The sequence below is a fragment of the Microchirus variegatus genome (genome assembly GCF_963457635.1).
Source record: "Microchirus variegatus genome assembly, chromosome: 5".
In the NCBI taxonomy this organism is placed as follows: domain Eukaryota; kingdom Metazoa; phylum Chordata; class Actinopteri; order Pleuronectiformes; family Soleidae; genus Microchirus; species Microchirus variegatus.
The window spans coordinates 4438230-4457809 of NC_139806.1; the positions used below are offsets into that span (position 1 = coordinate 4438230).

At 41.1% G+C, this 19580-nt stretch overlaps 1 protein-coding gene across 3 annotated transcripts in view; it reads right to left on the bottom strand.

The window, feature by feature from the left end:
* Nucleotides 1-19580, bottom strand: part of ctnnd2b (catenin (cadherin-associated protein), delta 2b) — a gene marked incomplete at both ends in the record, with an annotated part of 96391 nt that overhangs the window by 40407 nt on the left and 36404 nt on the right. Inside the window, 7 exons of one of the 3 annotated variants that reach the window (XM_083889326.1) lie at nt 4202-4258; nt 6924-7167; nt 11238-11369; nt 12443-12684; nt 13320-13465; nt 14943-15116; nt 16300-16451. In XM_083889326.1, the coding sequence (XP_083745452.1) occupies nt 4202-4258; nt 6924-7167; nt 11238-11369; nt 12443-12684; nt 13320-13465; nt 14943-15116; nt 16300-16451 (1147 nt within the window). Of the gene's footprint in view, nt 1-4201; nt 4259-6923; nt 7237-11237; nt 11370-12442; nt 12685-13319; nt 13466-14942; nt 15117-16299; nt 16452-19580 lie in introns of all 3 variants that reach the window. The other 2 variants (XM_083889324.1, XM_083889325.1) reach the window with 2 other exon arrangements.

The window sequence follows — 19580 nt, forward strand, 5'->3', positions numbered from 1 at the left end:
CCAAAAACTAACGTTAAGGGAACGTTCTGGGAACCTTGAGAGAACGTTCTCCAAAGGTCGTATGAAGGTTGTGACAAAATGGGAACCAAAATGTGCAACCAATAACTTACGTTAAGGGAACGTTCTGGGAACCTTTAGAGAACGTTCTCCAAAGGTCGTATGAAGGTTGTGACAAAATGGGAACCAAAATGTGCAACCAAAAACTAACGTTAAGGGAACGTTCTGGGAACCTTTAGAGAACGTTCTCCAAAGGTCGTATGAAGGTTGTGACAAAATGGGAACCAAAATGTGCAACCAAAAACTAACGTTAGGGGAACGTTCTGGGAACCTTTAGAGAACGTTTTCCAAAGGTCGTATGAAGGTTGTGACAAAATGGGAACCAAAATGTGCAACCAAAAACTAACGTTAGGGGAACGTTCTGGAAACCTTTAGAGAACGTTCTCCAAAGGTCGTATGAAGGTTTGACAAAATGGGAACCAAAATGTGCAACCAAAAACAAACTTTAGGTGAACGTTCTGGAAACCTTTAGAGAACGTTCTCCAAAGGTCGTATGAAGGTTGTGACAAGATGGGAACCAAAATGTGCAACCGAAAACTAACGTTAGGGGAACGTTCTGGGAACCTTTAGAGAATGTTCTCCAAAGGTCGTATGAAGGTTGTGACAAAGTGGGAACCAAAATGTGCAACCAAAAACTAACGTTAGGGGAACATTAGGAAAACTTTCCATATCAACCACAGGACAACCAAAAGGTAACGTTCTGGGAACCAAAAATTGTTAGCTAGTTAAGGTGAGAGGCTAGGAAATGCATTATGTCGATGGGAGTCCTCACTTAGAATGGCAGACAAGAATGTGTGTGCGTGTGACCCTAAATTAAAATGCTAATCACTGGAGAAAATGCAGGTAGAAGGTGAATAAACGAGAAAAACCAAACAAAAGAAATAAAAAGACATGAATTAAATAAAGAGATTTGCTCCGTCACCGTGTGGCTGCTAACACCAGCGCTTCCCTCTGAACTTAAGTTTAGCGACTTGTGATGCATTCTGCTTCTTTTAAAATCGTGTTTTGCAAAAAAAAATGTTTTGATTAGAATGTTAAGACAGTTGAGGAGAAATATGAGCCACATGTAAAACCCTGTTTAACGGGGAAGCCATTTCCCTTTGATGCACCTTATTCTCCATGCAGAAACAGTCCAACGTCCCTGTGGAGATAATTTCACTTCGGCCTGATTTAACACACACACACACACACACACACTGCATACTAAGTGGTGCAGAACAACTCCAGCATGCAGTTTAAAGCAGCATAAGCTAACGCTAATGCACGCACACTCACTCAATCACTCACTCACATTCACAATCCACTTCACTAAAGCCTCTTTTACACTGAATTACCAGGGATTTTGGAGACAGAGTGAACCCAAAGTCTTGCGATAAACATTCATGCTAACAGCTAAAAATGAGCTTCGTAGCATTGTTCCAGAAATGAACTTGAAAAGGGAACTTGAATTCCTTCGTAAACATAGCCGAACCCGGTAAAAACATGCGTTCGTTATGTCTGTGAAGGTTCTCAGTCATCAAGACTGTGGAAATCTGCACTGTTCAACTCAGATTTACAAACTCCATTATATAACGACTAACACTCGGAACCAATCTGCTGTACCTACAGTCAGATTCTAGATAACGTGTGTGTGTGTGTGTGTTCTGCCCCAGAAAGCTGAGCTGTAATGGTTCATTCATTCTCTAACTGTAGCCTGAAGCTGTACTACTTTACCACTCCCTCTCTGTTAGTCGTTGCACAGAGTAAGAACCACAGGAGGAAATGCTCTCAGGCCACGAGCAACATGTGACAACATCACAGCGGGAGGAGCAAATACCAACGGAGCCATCTGTGAACTTTGGGTTAAAAAAAAAAGTTGGGGAGAAGGTTTTGCACTGGTTTCCTGCTGCGTTAAGAAAAAGAATATGCAGGATATTTGGAAAGCACACGCTGCTCGGGAAAAAAAAAAGTGTGTTTCTATCTATCTATCTATCTATCTATCTATCTATCTATCTATCTATCTATCTATCTATCTATCTATCTTTTAGCTAACAAGCTAGCTAGAAAGCTATCATTCTATCTAGCTAGAAATCTATCATTATATCTATCTATCTATCTATCTATCTATCTTTTAGCTAGCAAGATATCATTTTAGCTAACAAGCTATGTATATTTTAGCTAGAAAGCTATACTTTTAGCTATCTTTTAGCCAACAAGCTATCTATCTATCTATCTATCTATCTATCTATCTATCTATCTATCTATCTATCTATCTATCTATCTATCTATCTATCTATCTATCTTTTAGCTAGCAAGATACAATTTTAGCTAACAAGCTATGTATATTTTAGCTAGAAAGCTATACTTTTAGCTATATTTTATCTATCTATCTATCTATCTATCTATCTATCTATCTATCTATCTATCTATCTATCTATCTATCTATCTATCTATCTATCTATCTATCTATCTATCCTCATGTATTGTTAGCTAATGTGTTATTTGGCAGTAATCCACTCTTAGTTCTTCACCACTTGTCTCACTGTGTGTTTCTGTGTGTTCCTATGTCTCTTTCAAACAACCTAAATATATACACCAGGTTAATTAAACCTGGTAAATAAATAAATAAATAAAGTTGTTGTTTTTCTTTTTTGTATTGAGTCTGTTGCATGGAGCTGACAGGATTTTCAGTGAGTCAGGGTTTTTTAGTGGAACAGAGTGATGTGAAAGCAGGGAGTGAACAATTTGTTTCAGGTATACATTTGTGTGTTTGAGTGTGTTTGTGTGTGTGTGTGTGAGTTTTAGTAGAGGAGGCAGAGCGAGACAATGACTCATTCCCCCCAAAACACCAGCGACAGAGATACACGCTAATAAAAAACCCTTTTCCACAGGTGGGAAACATGTATTTTTCTGTGATTCATTCAGGGTTTTTTTTTTTTTGGTTGAGATTTAAAATGTATTTAGGGGCTGCAACGACTATTAATCCAATACCAAATGAATCGTTTTTGATTCTTTCAGCTTCTTAAAGGTGCATTATGTAATAAATCTAAAGCATAAAATCCTCCTAATATGTCACAGAGACTCAGGAATAATGTTCATATAACAAACTGAACTCACCAACAACAACAGTACAGACAAAATATTTGCATTAAAAAATATATATTTTGCAGACTGCAAATCATGTTTATGTTTTTGAAAACATGTTTTGGCGTCATGTGGCGCCACCTACCCCCGTCTACCAATCATTGCAGTCAGTAGAGTCTCAGCTGCCGAGCAACCACGGGTTGCCAGTTACGTCAGAAAAGGAAACCTTAAAAGACCTCGGTGTTTTGAATTTGAATGTAGTAACTGTTTTTGGCCACATTCTTACATATGGCGCCTTTAAATATGAATATTTCCTGGTTTCTTTGCTCCATATAACAAGGAAATCCTTCAAACGGAATCATTTTGTTTTGACGGACAAAACAAGATATTCGAGAGCATCGTTGATTCCAGGTTTGGTAAACACAAATCAAGCCCTACTAAACCAATTTTTAGTCACATGTACCTGTGTTTTAAGCTCACAAATCCAGATCCATCAAGTATAGTGCACCTATAATTACCTGGAAACCACTTCAGCAAAAATCAAAATCAGTTTGCCAAAAAGAACAAGCAGGAGGCCACACAAACAGGACGACGGCCACAAAGCACATTCAGAAATCACCAGGACAAACGAGTGACTGAGTAAATCAACAAACAGATAAATGGATGGAGGGATGATGGATTGATGGATGGTGGAATTATGGAAAGCCCAAAGAGAGAATGAGGAATATTTACAAGCTACAAAAAAAGCTACAAATTTAAAATGAATCCAACTAGTGAATTTACATTTTCCAATGACATTCTTGTGCTCACATCTGTGATCTGCAAGGTCATAATTAAATGCCAAGTCTTTTGAGCGTCCAATTGAGACTCCAACTATTGCTAAATAAATACATGAGATTCCACAGCACTGTGCACAACATGGGTGACAAATACAAATGTGAAATGCCGTCAGACTCATGCTGCGACTAACGTTAACATCAGCGTCAGTCGGGGTGTGTGTGTGTGTGTGTGTCATACGGAGGAGATGGAGAGATTTGGTGAATGAGACAAAGGTAAGGTAGGTAGAAAACAGTTGGATTACTTTGTCATTCTTTGCTCGGCTTGATTTTGATTCCACACAAGGAATTCGGGATCGTACCTATCGAAGGGGGGACAGGCAGAGAGAAACAAGAGAGGTATATGTTGGCTGTCTGGTCACAAATTAGTCAGTAGAACCAATTCAAAAAAAGAAGGAGAAGAAGAAGAAAAAGCAACTAGACTCATCTTTCTCTCTCAACATTTGGTTATCAGGCAGTGGTGGAGGAGGTGAGCAGGGTGGAGGACATGCATGTGGAGCAGGTGGAGGGAGGATGGTGGGTATGTCAGCTAAAGAGAGGCTCTTTTTCAAAATGATGGTCATAATGTACTCTGTGTACACAGGAAACAGTTGTACGGTAACTGTACGTACACAACACGTACACAGCAGCACTACTGTGCCATCACCCAACACAACAACCTAGCCGTTGAATTGACGCGTTACGGACAAGAATAATCAGGCAGATAAAGAAATTTGCAAGTAAACAACAAAATAAGGGATCTAAATATATTAATAAACAACTCTTTGACAAAAAAATAGTCAAAGAAATGCAAACTTATTGAGCTCTTCTTTAATTCATGTCTTTAACTTAAAAGTTACACAATAATTGAAGGTTTCTGCTTTTTTGTCTTTATTCATATAAACTATTCAGTCGTCAGCGAAACACAGTACTTCAATCAGAGAACAGTGGTGAAAAACCATAGTGATGTATGCCATTTATAGGTAATTTTAGGGGTTTTCTGTCACGTTGTAAGCCTTAACTCTACCAAAACCTGAGTGTTATTTCTCCTTATCTTCAGCAAATTGTTCATGAATAAAACACAGCTTTCTTTGTACTGACAATATAGTAAATTACTCAGACATGAACCTATAAATAAATTCAGCCTACAATTACGTGGTTGCGAGGGGAATCTAGGAGCAGACGTTGACTTTCTAAATTCAGATTATCCACTGATTTATCATGAACACCTGAACATGATTAAGAACCTCTCTTTAACGCAGCGTGAATGCAAAGTGAAATGCCATGCGTCGCATCCACAGACGTGTGGAGGCCGGAGGCTGCACATCGGTGATGTCGACAAAGTCACGATGAAAGTGCAACATGCACAGAGATAAGCAAACCACACGTGGAAACAATGGGTGGAGGAAAGAAAGCGCGATGGCTGCAAACAACCACAGTCACAATAAGTCGATTCAGGACAAAACAACGTATTCCATTATTGCATGTACTAAAATGTGTGAATTTATATATACTGCATATGTACGAGACATGGACTTCCATTCAAACAGAGCTCTGTTTGCAACCAGTGGAGTCGCCCCCTGGTGGTGTGAGTAGCACTGTTAGTTATGATTTGAGGTTAACTTTTGCCCATCTTTAGTTTTGAGAAGCATTTATTGCTCTTAGCACTCCAGTGTTTACTTCTTTCTCGCCTTTAACTTTAGTATCACTCCGCCTACTTCTGCGTCACTTTGTGTGATAAGCCACGCCCACATGAGAGCGTGATAAAAGGCCAAAAAATGTGGGGTGCGAGCTCGACGATGTGTTCCATTTACATTGGAAGTCGGAAGTTGGAAAAGTCAGGCGGTAAAACTGTCATGGCGAGTCTTTGTTAGCTCTACCTGCTACACAAACACGTCCACGGATACATATTCAACGGAAAAGCACAATCAAAGGTAAAATCCGACTTTCCGAGTTGGACTTCAGGGGACGTGGTTCCAATTGAACCTTGACTTTGCCCCAAATTCCGATATCGGACTGCAACTGGAACATATACACAGAGCTCATATCCCAATCGTACCATCTCGGCGAGTTAGTTTGTTTTCCAGAAATTTGATTTTGTTCAATTCCAGCTAGCTCGACGGGATTGGCGTCACAAACTAGCATGGCCAGCCATTGTTAGCAATAGCAACACTCTACCTGGAACCGAAGTTCAATTTACTATTGACGTGAGTGGCAGCCTTTTTGGAATCTTGTGTTGGGGCTCCGACTGGCAGGGTTACAGTTGAACAATCACCCCGACAAATTCTGACATCGGACTAGGACTCGAAGGCACCACGAGTCTGACTCTGGTACGACTGAACATGCAGTTGTATCTCAAATTGGAATTCCAGTTGGACGAATGTGTTCACACGTGTTTATTTGAAAAGTCCAGAGTTGGACAAACACAATAATTCAGTGTGTTTCTAATGTCTAAAGAGAAATGAGTGAGTCAGTGAGGGTGGACACTGGAACTGAGCCACCGTCTCTCAATCGTCTCTACAAATACACACTCTCTCAGACACACACACACAGCTCACATAAACTAGCCCACTGCACAGAACGTGACTCTGGTCGTCACCTCCCCTCCAAAACAGCGACAACAAACTTTTATAGTCGGCCTAGTATTGTGTGTGCAGACATTTGTATGGCAGCGTGAACAAAGCCCAAACACCCAGGAGAACTGGTGAGGACAGTGAAAGATGTGGTGTGATGTGCGCCTCATACTAAAGCCCAGATTCAGTCACTGCTCTGCTGAGATGCTACCAACTGTTTGGCGTCACATTGACATGTTTGCTCTCGCTGTTGAAAGCTCTGCAGGTTATCGACGGTGATTTATCTCGACTCTGGCGAATCTGGCCCTCAGTAGGTTTGTGAAAGTGGGGGAGGGAGCGGAAAAAACAAAGGGCTTCGTCTCCAAAAAAAGCTGGAGCTGAATCAACGTGAAAGATGTTTGGTTTGAATTCTCACCTTGGATCCTTCTGGATACTGTCCACGGACGGGGAGCGGCCCAGGGCGGCTTCAGGAGGGAGGGCGGGGCCAGATTTGCTGTACGGAGACTCGGTGGACGGGCAGAACTGCAGCGTGCGATACGGGTTGCCGTAGTCGGACGCCCCGCCGCCTGTGGCGAAGCTGCCTCTCTGGAAGGTGGCGGTGGCGCTCTGGCTTCCCGTTCGCTGCAAGGGGATTGGGTCTACACCAGGGGAGGGCGGGGCTAAAGCAGGAAGAGGAGCGTAGGGAAAGAGCAGATAGTTGAGGACTTCTTGGTACAACTGGTTCATCACTGGGTACGAGGAGGAGGAGCGAAGGTACGAAGACAGTGCCGCACATCCACAATGAGTCAAAAACAACATCAACATCAACAAGTAAAAAGGAGAAAGGGAAGAAGTAAAAATAAAAAGTAAATCAATGTGACAAAGCGAGGAGCCGCCTTACAAATCAGCAGGTACATTCAGACGAGCTGAGCGAGTTTAAGAAGGCGATTTAGATGGAAAAACTAAGGTGTGGTTTAAGGAAATCAAACAGCACAGGTAAAATGAAAAACGACAAAAGAAACGCACACCATTTCAGCAGTGATCCTGTTTGAAAGAAGGACTGAACCATTGTCATATGGTTGGTCGTGGGGATGTTTGTTGTTTTACTGATCCTGACCATCTTTTGCTAACCTAACTGTAAATACAGTTGTGTTCCTCACTGACATTTACCGCTCGAGGCTTATTTCTTCCTACGCTTTGACCCTGCCGGTCTTTTTCGTTGCTCTCCCGTCTGGCAGATGATATTTCTTCTTTCCTTCTTTCCCTGTGCTGTGTGCAGCCTGAACAGCTCTAAATCTTGCACCTAAATTTAATTACTCGTACCGTAAGTGGCGTGCAATTATCAGCCTGCGTCCCTATTAATCATACACTTTATATTCTTTATATTGCTGAATTATATTGTGATCGTCGGCTTATCCACATGAGGGCGTTTGTCTCTTTTATTCTGCTTCTTTCAGCCTTTCACCCTTTCATCATCTGCCTCCATAGTGTCCTCTCCCATGTGTCTTCTTCTGTCTCACCAACTGTCCTCATGTCCTCCCTCACAACATCTATCCTCTATCTTGAATCGCTGTCCTTCCTCTGTATGGGACCAAACCATCTCAACCATGACTCTCTCATGACTTTTATCTCCAAACTGTTCGACCTGTGCTGCTGTGTAGTCACCTGTAGTCCTGTCCATCCTGGTCACTCAGCGTCTTCAGCTCTGCCTGCTGTCTTTCACGATGGTCCTCGTTAAACCTTTATAAAAAAAAGGTTCCACCTGGAGCCGAAAAGGCTTCTCCTTTGAGGACAAGCTGAAGAACCTTATATGGTTCTACTTAACACTTTTATTTCTAAGAGTGTATGTGATAGCAGGTCTCACGACCGTCTTGTAGGCCTTCCCTTTGACTCTCTTCTTCTTTGCTCTGGACGGTTGACCCCAGGTATTTAAACTCATCCATTTTCTCTACACAGAACTCTTTCAAAACCCTTTATTCAGAAAAGAATAAAGGAGGTTTTCTCTGGATCAAAATGGTTCTTACTGGAACCATTAGTGTTACCAAGAACCCTTGAAAAATACTTGCTTCAGGAAAGGGTTTTTCAGAAGCAAATGGTTCCAGGTAGAACCTCAGACCGTGTAGAAGGACCCGTTTGGAACCCTTATTTCTAAGAGTTTACCTTGCATCTTGCCCTTACTACCTGCCTCACGAGCTCGCTCCTGCTGACCTTCATTCCTCTACCTCTCCAGGCTTTTCTTCCTCCTGTCCCCTACTCTCATAGTCCACGAAGACTCCTGCTTGACCTCATCTGTCAACTTGACCTTTGCCACTGCAAACAAGAAGGGGCTTAGATCTGATCCCTGATCTAATCCCACCTCCTCTCTGCCACTCCCAACTTCCTCTTCTCTTTTATTATATACACGTTGTGTTCGCTAATTGCGTTAGAATGCTATTGGATGATTAGAAAACCCTTGAAAACCCTTGTGTAATGATGTTATTGAAAACAGCTGAAAACAGTTTTGCTGGTTCTTTGACGAAACACAACGGAAAACACAAAGAAATTGTATCGGTGACCCCAAACTTTTGAACGATAGTGTATGCAGATCTTTTTATCTGTTTCTTCGGTGTCCTTCCCTGATAAACTCTGACTCTAGGATGCTCAAAGGAATCACATGTGCACTATTTTTGTTTGGAGAGGGGCAGATATCAATCTTAGAGAATAAGCTCATAAGTGCGTTCCTTTAAGGCCAGCACTCTACACTGTTTATATTCAGCCTTAATTGTATTAAACGACTAAAACAATCAGGCGGCTTTTGCTGATACATTCATTTAGCACACAGTGGCTGCCATATGTCGGTCCCCGGGGGCTTTTGTGGGCGTCGTTTGCCTGAAGTGAGTAATCCATCGTCATCGTTTGTATTATTTCCCCCCCCCCCCCGACGACGACGGCGACCTCCGACAGAACGCCACAGAAGCGTCACAGGATGCTTTCGTCCGTCTCAAACCGGGAGGGAGACGAACTCGGACCGGGAAGCATTTGGGACGTGGTTCCCGTCTCTGTGTGCGTGTAACTGGATAAACCGCAGGAGCCTCGACTGAGCCTGAGGATATTCACCTGTGATGTGAAGTCAGGCGTGGAACGCCGTCTGCTCGTTTCCCCACTCGCTTGACCTTGAAACATAGTCGGGCTTTAATGGTGCTGCTTTGCGGTGTTTTAAACTAATGTATTATTTTTGACAGTTGTTGTTGTTGTTGCTGCGGTTGTGACCTGCATGCACAGCCTTGTACTTGAATCATGTGGCACTAACACAAATGACCTCAAAGCCATTTTTAATTCCTTGGGGCAAAATCTTGTGGGGGAACCAGTTTTATAAGAGTTTTTCTCTCCGCACTCGTGCGACTGAATACAGGGACGACGGCGCCGCGACGACGCCACAAACGACACAGTCGATTCGCTTTGATTTCGAGGCACCCAAGCAAACGCCCGCGGGATTAATTGAGATTAATTTCCAAGCGTGAAACTAATTAGTTAACAGACTGTGACTGAGAGACAAATTGCCATTGAGACCCCGATTGGATTTGCCTACCTGATTGTGTAAACAGCTCTACACGATCACATCTCTTACATATATAAAAACACACACACCTGTTTTTTTTAAACGTGCAAAACATTTCTTTGATGCATGACTTTATTCATATTTTTTAAATTTAGATGCTGCTGCTATTTTAAGTGCTGCACCGTTTGAAGAATATTTTTGGAAACTTCACCGTCTCAATCAGGCCTGATCCAAACGGTACGAGTGGTTTTGATGTTTTCAATCCAGCTGACACCTTTCACAAAACTGCAAGTCATGGCTGCATAAATAGTTCACGAGCCATTTATGAATGTTTCATGGATCAGATTAAAACAGTTTAAAGGGCAACTAAACAACGTATTCTACGGCTGTACAGGTCCAGCACGGCTTAACGAAAAGATTCAATCGCAGACTCTGTCCGACAGTTTTTCAGCAGTGCTGTCGTTACACACGCCAGACTCCTCTGTTGTAAATAATAAAATCCTGAGATTTTAGACATGATCTTTGCTAAATGTTGCAGATTTAACGCATATTTTCAGGATTTTTAAAGTCTTTTTAACTGATCTACAGTTCGACATTGTTCGCTTTGATTCTTGTGTCGGACGTCCAGTGACGACACTCTCTGACCAATCAGTGGCCCGACACAGTGTTGACACACTTTAGTAGAGATTACTAAATGAATCGTCTACTATTTTTTAATCGATGATTCAGTTTTGAAGCTTTTTTCATGATTAAAACGAGATTTCTGATTGTTTCACCTTTTTAAATTTGAATATATTCTTTGTGAAATCATTAAAAGTGAATCAGACATTCGAAAAACATCATCATTTCTAGGTTTGACAAACATTAACTAGTTTTCTGACATTTTATGGACCAATTACTGGATTAATAGTGAAAACAATCGACAGATTACGAAAAATAAAGGTAAGTTGCAGCTCTGGTATCGGCTCAGCGCACTTGGGACCTCGTCAGAGCAGGTACTAAAAAGGTACCAGGTACTTTCACTCATGGTAAAGAACTATAATAACGTAGTAGTGTCGTCATAACAAACAAACAAGGGGAGACATTTACCCAACTATCAACTTAACTTCTTGTTCTTCAAAGCACTTTCATGTCTATTTAGGCTGATTTTCAAGGATCTCAAGGACCAGCGGAACAAAACAAATCATTCTCCATCTCTGTGCGTGTGTTTACCTTGTCCTCTAAGGCCAGGTTTGGTGTAGACTCTGTCTTCGTAGATGGGGTCGATGTGGTGCTCAGGAGACTGCAGAGGCCTCAGCTCGGCTCCCAGGTGACTGAGCTGACTGCTGTAGGAGCCTCTGGAGCCTGGGAGGGAAAAAAACAAAAACCAAAGAGGTTACACGAACACGACAGATGGGAAGATGGATAACGGAGAGGGCGCGGGCATGCCGTATAGTCAGGGGATCATCAATGGGATCAGTAAAGTGAGACAAATTAGAGAGCAAATAATTCTGAAGCCACTGAAGTGAGTTTGTGAATTTTGGATGACTTCATCAAACATTTATGGGGGGGAAAGCTTTCATGTTTTCTGCTCTTTAAATTTTTAAAATGCCAGAAGAATCCATTCATCACAGTCTTCAGAGTCCCTCATTTATCCTCATCATTTAAGCAGCAGATTACGGGAAGAGCTCGTCGCCCGATTCACGTAATTCAGTCTCACACACAGGTAAATACACAAAAATCAAATATTTACACGACAAGCGACTCAACAATGATAGATTTTCTTCCAGATAACGAGAAAAATAACATTATTACCGCTATGTTTGTCATAATAGCTTTGAAACGCATTGTTATTTTTACGAAATGATATAATTTAACACATTTAAAAGATACTTTTCAATTTCACTATTTAAAGAAGCCAAAGTCTGGCACTTAAAAAAAAAACCAGAATAAATTATCTTTGGTGGAAATGGAAATCTAATCCATGTTTTGTTTGAATAATGCATATCAGAATCTCCAATAAAACTTTGGTATGAGTGTTTTATGGACGTAAATCTGTGTCAACATTTCAATTTGTCAATATCTTACTTTAACTTAGATTTATTTCAAATAACATAGAACGTTAAATATCCAAGTTTTTAAAACATAAATACTAGCTACTCAAAGTGCTCCAAGAAAAAAAGCTTTTGAAATTTTGAAATGTGCTGGGACAGAAAATAGGTTCCCACAACGTTAAACATAAAATTAACATAAAGCAACTACTCTATTTATTTATTTATGTTTACATTCATGTCCATGGCAAAACATTAAACCACACTTGAATTCAGAGCCCATAATTACCTTTAAATAAGCTTTGTTGACATTTAAAACATCATGAAATCAACACATGAACAGTAGTAATAATAATAATAATAATAAAAAGGTGTCCTGACCTCGACCCCCCAGGCTCCCAGGCCTCTGCAGCGTTGCGTTGGCGTAAAGCTCGTGGGAGATTTTGTACGTCTCGGCTCCGATGTGGTGCAGCATGCGTTTGGTGGGCGACAGCGTGGCGTAGCTTCCCACCACAGAGCTGAGCTGGTGCAGCGGCGACGAGGCGTGGTTCCCCCCCGGCGACGCCGCCATGGGCAGCGGCGAGGAGGAGCCGCCGCCCGACGCGACCATGTTGATGGGTGATGACGTGCTGGAGAGAGAAAGTGTTTTTGTGTTTTTATAATCGTCATAGTCCGTTTTTACTGTCATAAGTGACATCTAGTGGTGTGACTGCAGATTACAACAAATGGAAGACTCCGCCCACTTTTTCTTGTAACTACAGCAACAAAACAAAGCACTTTTTAAAGCTCTAGTGTGTAACTTCTGTCACCAAAAAAGGGCAGTCTCTCCAAGGCTAAAATCATCTTTCTACAATTATTTTAGTATCTCTCTACCTCACTTTTCTATCAGAGAGCCAGGGTTAATTCCTTAACCTAAATGTGGCTGCTGTCTCGCTTTACTAGCGCAGCTCGTCCTCCCCTCTGTTAGTCGTGATGTGAAACCCGTCAAGCTGTGTCTCCACAGACACAAAAACAAAAACACCACTGTACAGAACGCCACTGTAGATCTGTCGAGCACGAAGCTTTTGTTTGGGTCACAAACTGCAGAGAAAATGGAGTTCTTCAAAGCCCATAATCCCGTCATGAGTTGAACTAATTGGCGTGTGATAGGTATTGATCATCGACCTTCAAGTCGTTCCCTTACAAATAAATTGTTTTTGTGCTTTTGGGACCAGTAAACTCCTTTGCTCCTGACAATTAACCCTCCTTATTGAATCAAACTGACCTGTAGGACTTGGCGAGTCGGTTCGGTGACTGTTTAGGCGACGACACTCTCTGTAGCGTGGCGTAGCTGGGCATATCAGAGGAGGCTGAAGCCAGGCGCTGTAGCTTAGTGGGCGATCCCACTGCCTGCAAAGGGGAGCTGACACGCTGTAAAACAGGGAATATGACTCAATTTAAATGTTTAAACATTCACCCACTCTTCTTATTTCATATAATTATTTTCACAGAGACGAACAACTTTCCCGCTGGAGCTGGAAAAACCAGAGAAACCTTTAACGCTGCGATGAAGAGGTCGGAGGTATCCGACCAAACATTAAAAGGATGACACTGAACTTTTAAAACCACAGGCATTTGAAATGAAAGTGTGGGCAACGTGCCGCCATAGGAAAGTTCCTCCAGATCTCTCGACACGGATTCTCACTTTGTGCCAGAAAAGTTGAGGGAATATTTATTAAGGTCTCGCATTTGTGGAGGCGAAGGTATAATTTTAAACGCTCACGTTAATTAGGATGAGTGGTCAAGATGTGCTGAAGAGAGGTTTCTGCCAAACAAGTGGACGTTTGTGTTGCATCTTTTTAAATGAATCCAAAGACATGATGAACGTGGGACTATTAAAATTCTAAAAGCTCTGAGTCTGAGAAATTACTTCATCACAGCCCAACAAATGTAAGTCATCACCTTAGAGGCCCGGGGATTTAATACAAGTACAACCAACCTCTTACAAGCAACTGCTTACAAACCTTTTAATCGCATTGTACTAATTGTAAGAAAGATACTGGGTCAGCTTTTTTGCGCCAGTTGCTACCATGATAGCAGTAAAGCAGCTTAAATGAGGCACAGTTAACAAAGCACTTGCACCTAAATGCACCTGAAGCTTAACCAGGAACCAGCGTTGGAGACATAAGATACTAAATATCGGTGGTGTTCTTCACTCCAACATCTCCCAAAGGTCTTCAAATAGGCTGAGATTTGTTGACTGAAGGATAAAGCATACGAGTCCCTGATATTCATGTCCTACAATGTCTTATCTATCTATCTATCTATCTATCTATCTATCTATCTATCTATCTATCTATCTATCTATCTATCTATCTATCTATCTATCTATCTATCTATCTATCTATCTATCTATCTATCTATCTATCTATCTATCTATCTATCTATCTAAAACAGGTTAAAGTTAGCCAAAGTTCTAGCTAGCTTGATAGCTGTTTGTTTGTTTAGCATAAATTTGGGCTGAAGTGAGCTAAAATCTATCTATCTATCTATCTATCTATCTATCTATCTATCTATCTATCTATCTATCTATCTATCTATCTATCTATCTATCTATCTATCTATCTATCTATCTATCTATCTATCTTTTAGCTTGCTAGCTAAGAGATAGATAGATCTATTGAACTAAAACATTGGTTAGCTAAAATTCTAGCTAGCTATTTGTTTGTTTAGCATAAATTTGGATTAAGGTGAGCTCAAATCCTATCTATCTATCCATCTATCAATCTATCTTTTAGCTAGCAAGCTATAATTTTAGCTGGCTCGCAAGCTATAATCTCCCTTTAATTTGTCACCAATCTGAGAAGACAAATCCATCAAACCAGTCATGTCTTCGGGGACGTTGTACCTGAGCAGGTAACGTTGCACAGGAGTAGTACATGGATGGTCCAGCAGGTGCAGGTCCACCATCACTGGGCATGTGGAAGGCGCTGCCATGAGCCTGCTGGGCATATGAGTCTCTCTGGGACTGAGACGGAGATTCTGTCGCCGCTAACTGGGCAGCTGCACGGCTGGATGTCACCTAGAGAGGGACAGATGTGCAGTGATGAGAGGAGGAGGAGGAGGAGGAGGTCAGGTGATGAGAGAGAGAGAGAAGTACAAAGGCATGTAAATGAAGGAGGATGGAAGAGATGAAACGAGAAGAGAGGAGGAGGATAGTGTACCTCGGGATATTCTGTCGTATAAATTTGTTTAGCACAGTCCTGGGGGAGGGGTGAGTGTTAAGTGACCAAACGAAGGAAGGGAATATGAGCTAAGGTCCCCGCCTACGAAACTCAACATGGCATTTGAAGTGGAGAATTTGAGAAAGATGAAGAAAATCCTTGCGTTCATTTATGTTTTTGTAAAGAGACGATGTTTAGATCTGAAGACAAACATCACAGAGTGAGTATAAAAAGCAGTGGTGGGCACGTTAACGGCGTCAACGTTAGCGCGCGTTAACGCATGACGCCGTTTCCACGACGACTGAGTAGAAAAAGATGCACGTAGCGTCATGTTTGCGTGACTCCGCGATTGTTAAAACGAGTCTCTAAAGTAACGCTAAACTTGAAAAACAGAGGCACACATACGCAGTACACAGGTACGCTGGTTATTTGTAGCGCTGCTCTTTTCGTTTTAATAAACAGACCGCTCCAGTTTGACTGTAGGCGCGCTAACCGGCGCTAAAGGAGCTAACTGCTAAACGGTGCCTGGACTCCGGCGTCATGGCACGTAAACATGACGGCGCGCGCGTTAAGTGCCTTAACCATGGATGTATAATATGAACTGGATAGAGCACCGCCCCCTCTGCCTTGAAGACAATTTTTACATGGTGGCCACTGTGGGTACTGCAACAGAAAACCCCATAAAAGCCCAAAAGACCAAAAAAGCAATTTTCCCATTGACCGCAATAGTACAAGAGACGCCTGTAAAAGTGTCCACAGGACACCTGGAGACATGGACACGGGCTATTATAGATCTTTATATGGTAGTGACACTACTGCGCATGCTCTATGGGCCCCATAACCCGGAAATAAACGCGGAAGTCAAACACTTTTTTGGCATATGCGCTGGGTTAGCAGCCTCATAGGAATGAACGTAAGTGAAGGGGCGGAGCTCTATCCAGGTCATATAATACATCCATGGCCTTAACGCGCGTTAACCTAGTGCCCACCTCTAATGAAAAGGTTTACAATGGATGAGCGACCGGACTTGCGTGCGTTTACCTGGTTGTAGCTGTGAACTGCTCCTCCAACATGCCCACTGCGACCTGTCACCGATTCCCCGAGCGTGAGGCCTTGGTTACTATGGTAACCAGCTCCTGCATAGGCATCCTGATTGTTGAGCTGTAGAGCACTTTGCGACAGGAGTCCTTGTCCTGATGTGAAAGAAGAATAAGGATTAAAAGGAAAGTGAACACTTACACGTTTGACTTTATGCATCACAGATGCACACAGTGTGGCCTTGAAGGTGTTTCACCTCACTATGTTATACACTGCTCTGAAAGAATACATGTGACGACAGCAAATCTCTCCCTGTTTGTAGCAGACCTTGAATGATGAGAAGAAAGAGGCGACTGAAAGCTGTAATTAAATTAGAAATCCTTGTCCTCCTTTGTAAGACACCCATTTGCTTTTTTGCCCACTCTGTTATTCCAGGCTTGCTTTACTCTTTTCCTTTTATGTTCTGTGACCATTAAATCTCACTCTGTACCTGACCTCCATTTAAAACACATTTTGTCTTCCTGTTTCCCTCTCTCCGCCACTTGCTTTCTTGCTGCCTTTTTTTTACTTATTTGACCCATTTTTCCACCCACTCCACATTCCTGTGTGTGTTTCAACACGGCCATGACTGTAGAAAGTATCACTGCTGGTCTGTTGCTATTATTTGTGATTATGGATCATAGTGGAGTGCCAGGGTTTTGATTAAAGTCGGCAGCTCACAGCAAATGCAGTCACTCTGCAAAAGCACATCGGAAAACTAAAGACGGACCAAAGTCAAAACTCACTTCAAGTGCAACAAATGGCTTTTGTGTGCACTTTGAGAATCGACTGTGCATTATTTAAAAGACGAGGTACAGAGGAAGTTTACTAGGTCAAGGCCTCCATGTCCAATACACACACGTCAGGGATGCAAAAAAGAGAAGAAGCAAAATGCAACGGATGGCCTCATAAATAAATTAGCTCTCAAATGGAAAACACTGAAGGCTACATGGACAGGGGAAGTATGTGTGTATTCTTATTTTACCTATTTAAGGATCTATCTATCTATCTATCTATCTATCTATCTATCTATCTATCTATCTATCTATCTATCTATCTATCTATCTATATTTTAGCTAACAAGCTATCTATCTTTTAGCTAGCAAGCTATAATTTTAGCTAGCTAGAAAGTTATTATTTATTTATCTATCTATCTATCTATCTATCTATCTATCTATCTATCTATCTATCTATCTATCTATCTTTTAGCTAGCAAGATATCATTTTAGCTAACAAGCTATGTATCTTTTAGCTAGAAAGCTATAATTTAAGCTATCTTTTAGCTAACAAGCCATCTATCTATCTATCTATCTTTTAGCTAGAAAGTTATAATTTAAGCTATATTTTATCTATCTATCTATCTATCTATCTATCTATCTATCTATCTATCTATCTATCTATCTATCTATCTATCTATCTATCTATCTATCTATCTATATTTTAGCTAACAAGCTATCTATCTTTTAGCTAGCAAGCTATAATTTTAGCTAGCTAGAAAGTTATTATTTTATCTATCTATCTATCTATCTATTTATCTATCTATCTATCTATCTATCTATCTATCTATCTATCTATCTATCTATCTATCTATCTATCTATCTATCTATCTATCTATCTATCTATCTATCTATCTTTTAGCTAGCAAGATATCATTCTAGCTAACAAGCTATGTATCTTTTAGCTAGAAAGCTATAATCTATCTATCTATCTATCTATCTATCTATCTATCTATCTATCTATCTATCTATCTATCTATCTATCTATCTATCTATCTATCTTTTAGCTAGAAAGCTATAATTTAAGCTATATTTTATCTATCTATCTATCTATCTATCTATCTATCTATCTATCTATCTATCTATCTATCTATCTATCTATCTATCTATCGATCTATCGATCTATCGATCTATCATTTTAGCTATCTTTTAGCTAACAAGCTATCTATCTTTTAGCTAGCAAGCTATAATTTTAGCTAGCTAGAAAGCTATCATTCTCTCTCTCTCTATCTTTCTATCAGCTAGCAAGATATAATTTTAGCTAACAAGCTATGTATATTTTAGCTAGAAAGCTATAATTTTAGCTATCTTTTAGCTAACAATCTATCTATCTATCTATCTATCTATCTATCTATCTATCTATCTATCTATCTATCTATCTATCTATCTATCTATCTATCTATCTATCTATCTTTTAGCTAACAAGCTAGCTAGAAAGCTAGCTTGGTGGCGCTGTCCTGTTTTGGTCAAAAAAGGGAGACAACAAAGAAGAAGAAGGAGAAGGACGTCCACTGGTGCGTACGCGTACAACCCATGGCTCAAAGAAGACAACAAAACACAGATGAGATGGCGTTTGCGTAACGCTGAAGTGACGTCAGACCACCTGATTATAGTATGAATGGAAGTGCAGCAGCTCCATATAGAAAATGGAAAGTATGACCCAGATCGTATTGGTCACACACACATGAACACACACCACATCTACATATACAGTAGGTGCATGAATTCCCAGAGCGAGTCACATGAGCTCATTCATCTGGGTTTTTTTTTTTTCTTTTCTTGAAGACACACACAGGAAGTGGAGTGTGTGGCTTTTCTTCACGCCCGCTCTCTTCTATTGACATATTTAAATATTTAATCAGGCGTCTATTTTTAGGTTCCTATTGGAGGCAGAGTAAGACGAGAGTGAGAGAGAGATGATTGCATGGAAATAGCTGTGTCTATCAAAGTCATACACACAGATATTAACATGCACACCAGCAGGCTGATGCATGAAGACGCTCAGCATTCACTGCTGCTGTGACCACACTTCATCTGCTCGGCTGCTTGACTTGGTTCCACGTTTAACAACGTTACAGGGTTTTTTTCAGGGTTAAGACCTGGTTATGATAGGGTTTAGGTTAGGTTTAGGTTTAGGCTATTAGTTGTGATGGTTTAAGGTACTAAGGTACTAAGGTATAAAACAAGTTTGCGTGTGTGTTCTTGTATTTATTGTATTTATCATATCTTAAAGTGGAACTCGACCGGAAGTTCCTATTAACGCTGTTTTTTTGGAATGTATCTGCGTCATTACCTTGTTTAAGAAGCCCTGAAGGTTCGAAACAAACGCTGAGAACGCTGTGTTTTACTGTAATCTCGGGGCTCAGCGAGATCTCTGAAAAAACCCGGTCCGGTTACGTAAACAGCGGTTCTCCGGAACAGCAGATCCTCCTGCTCCGGGCACTAGTCCGGGCACATCCGGTTGCGTAC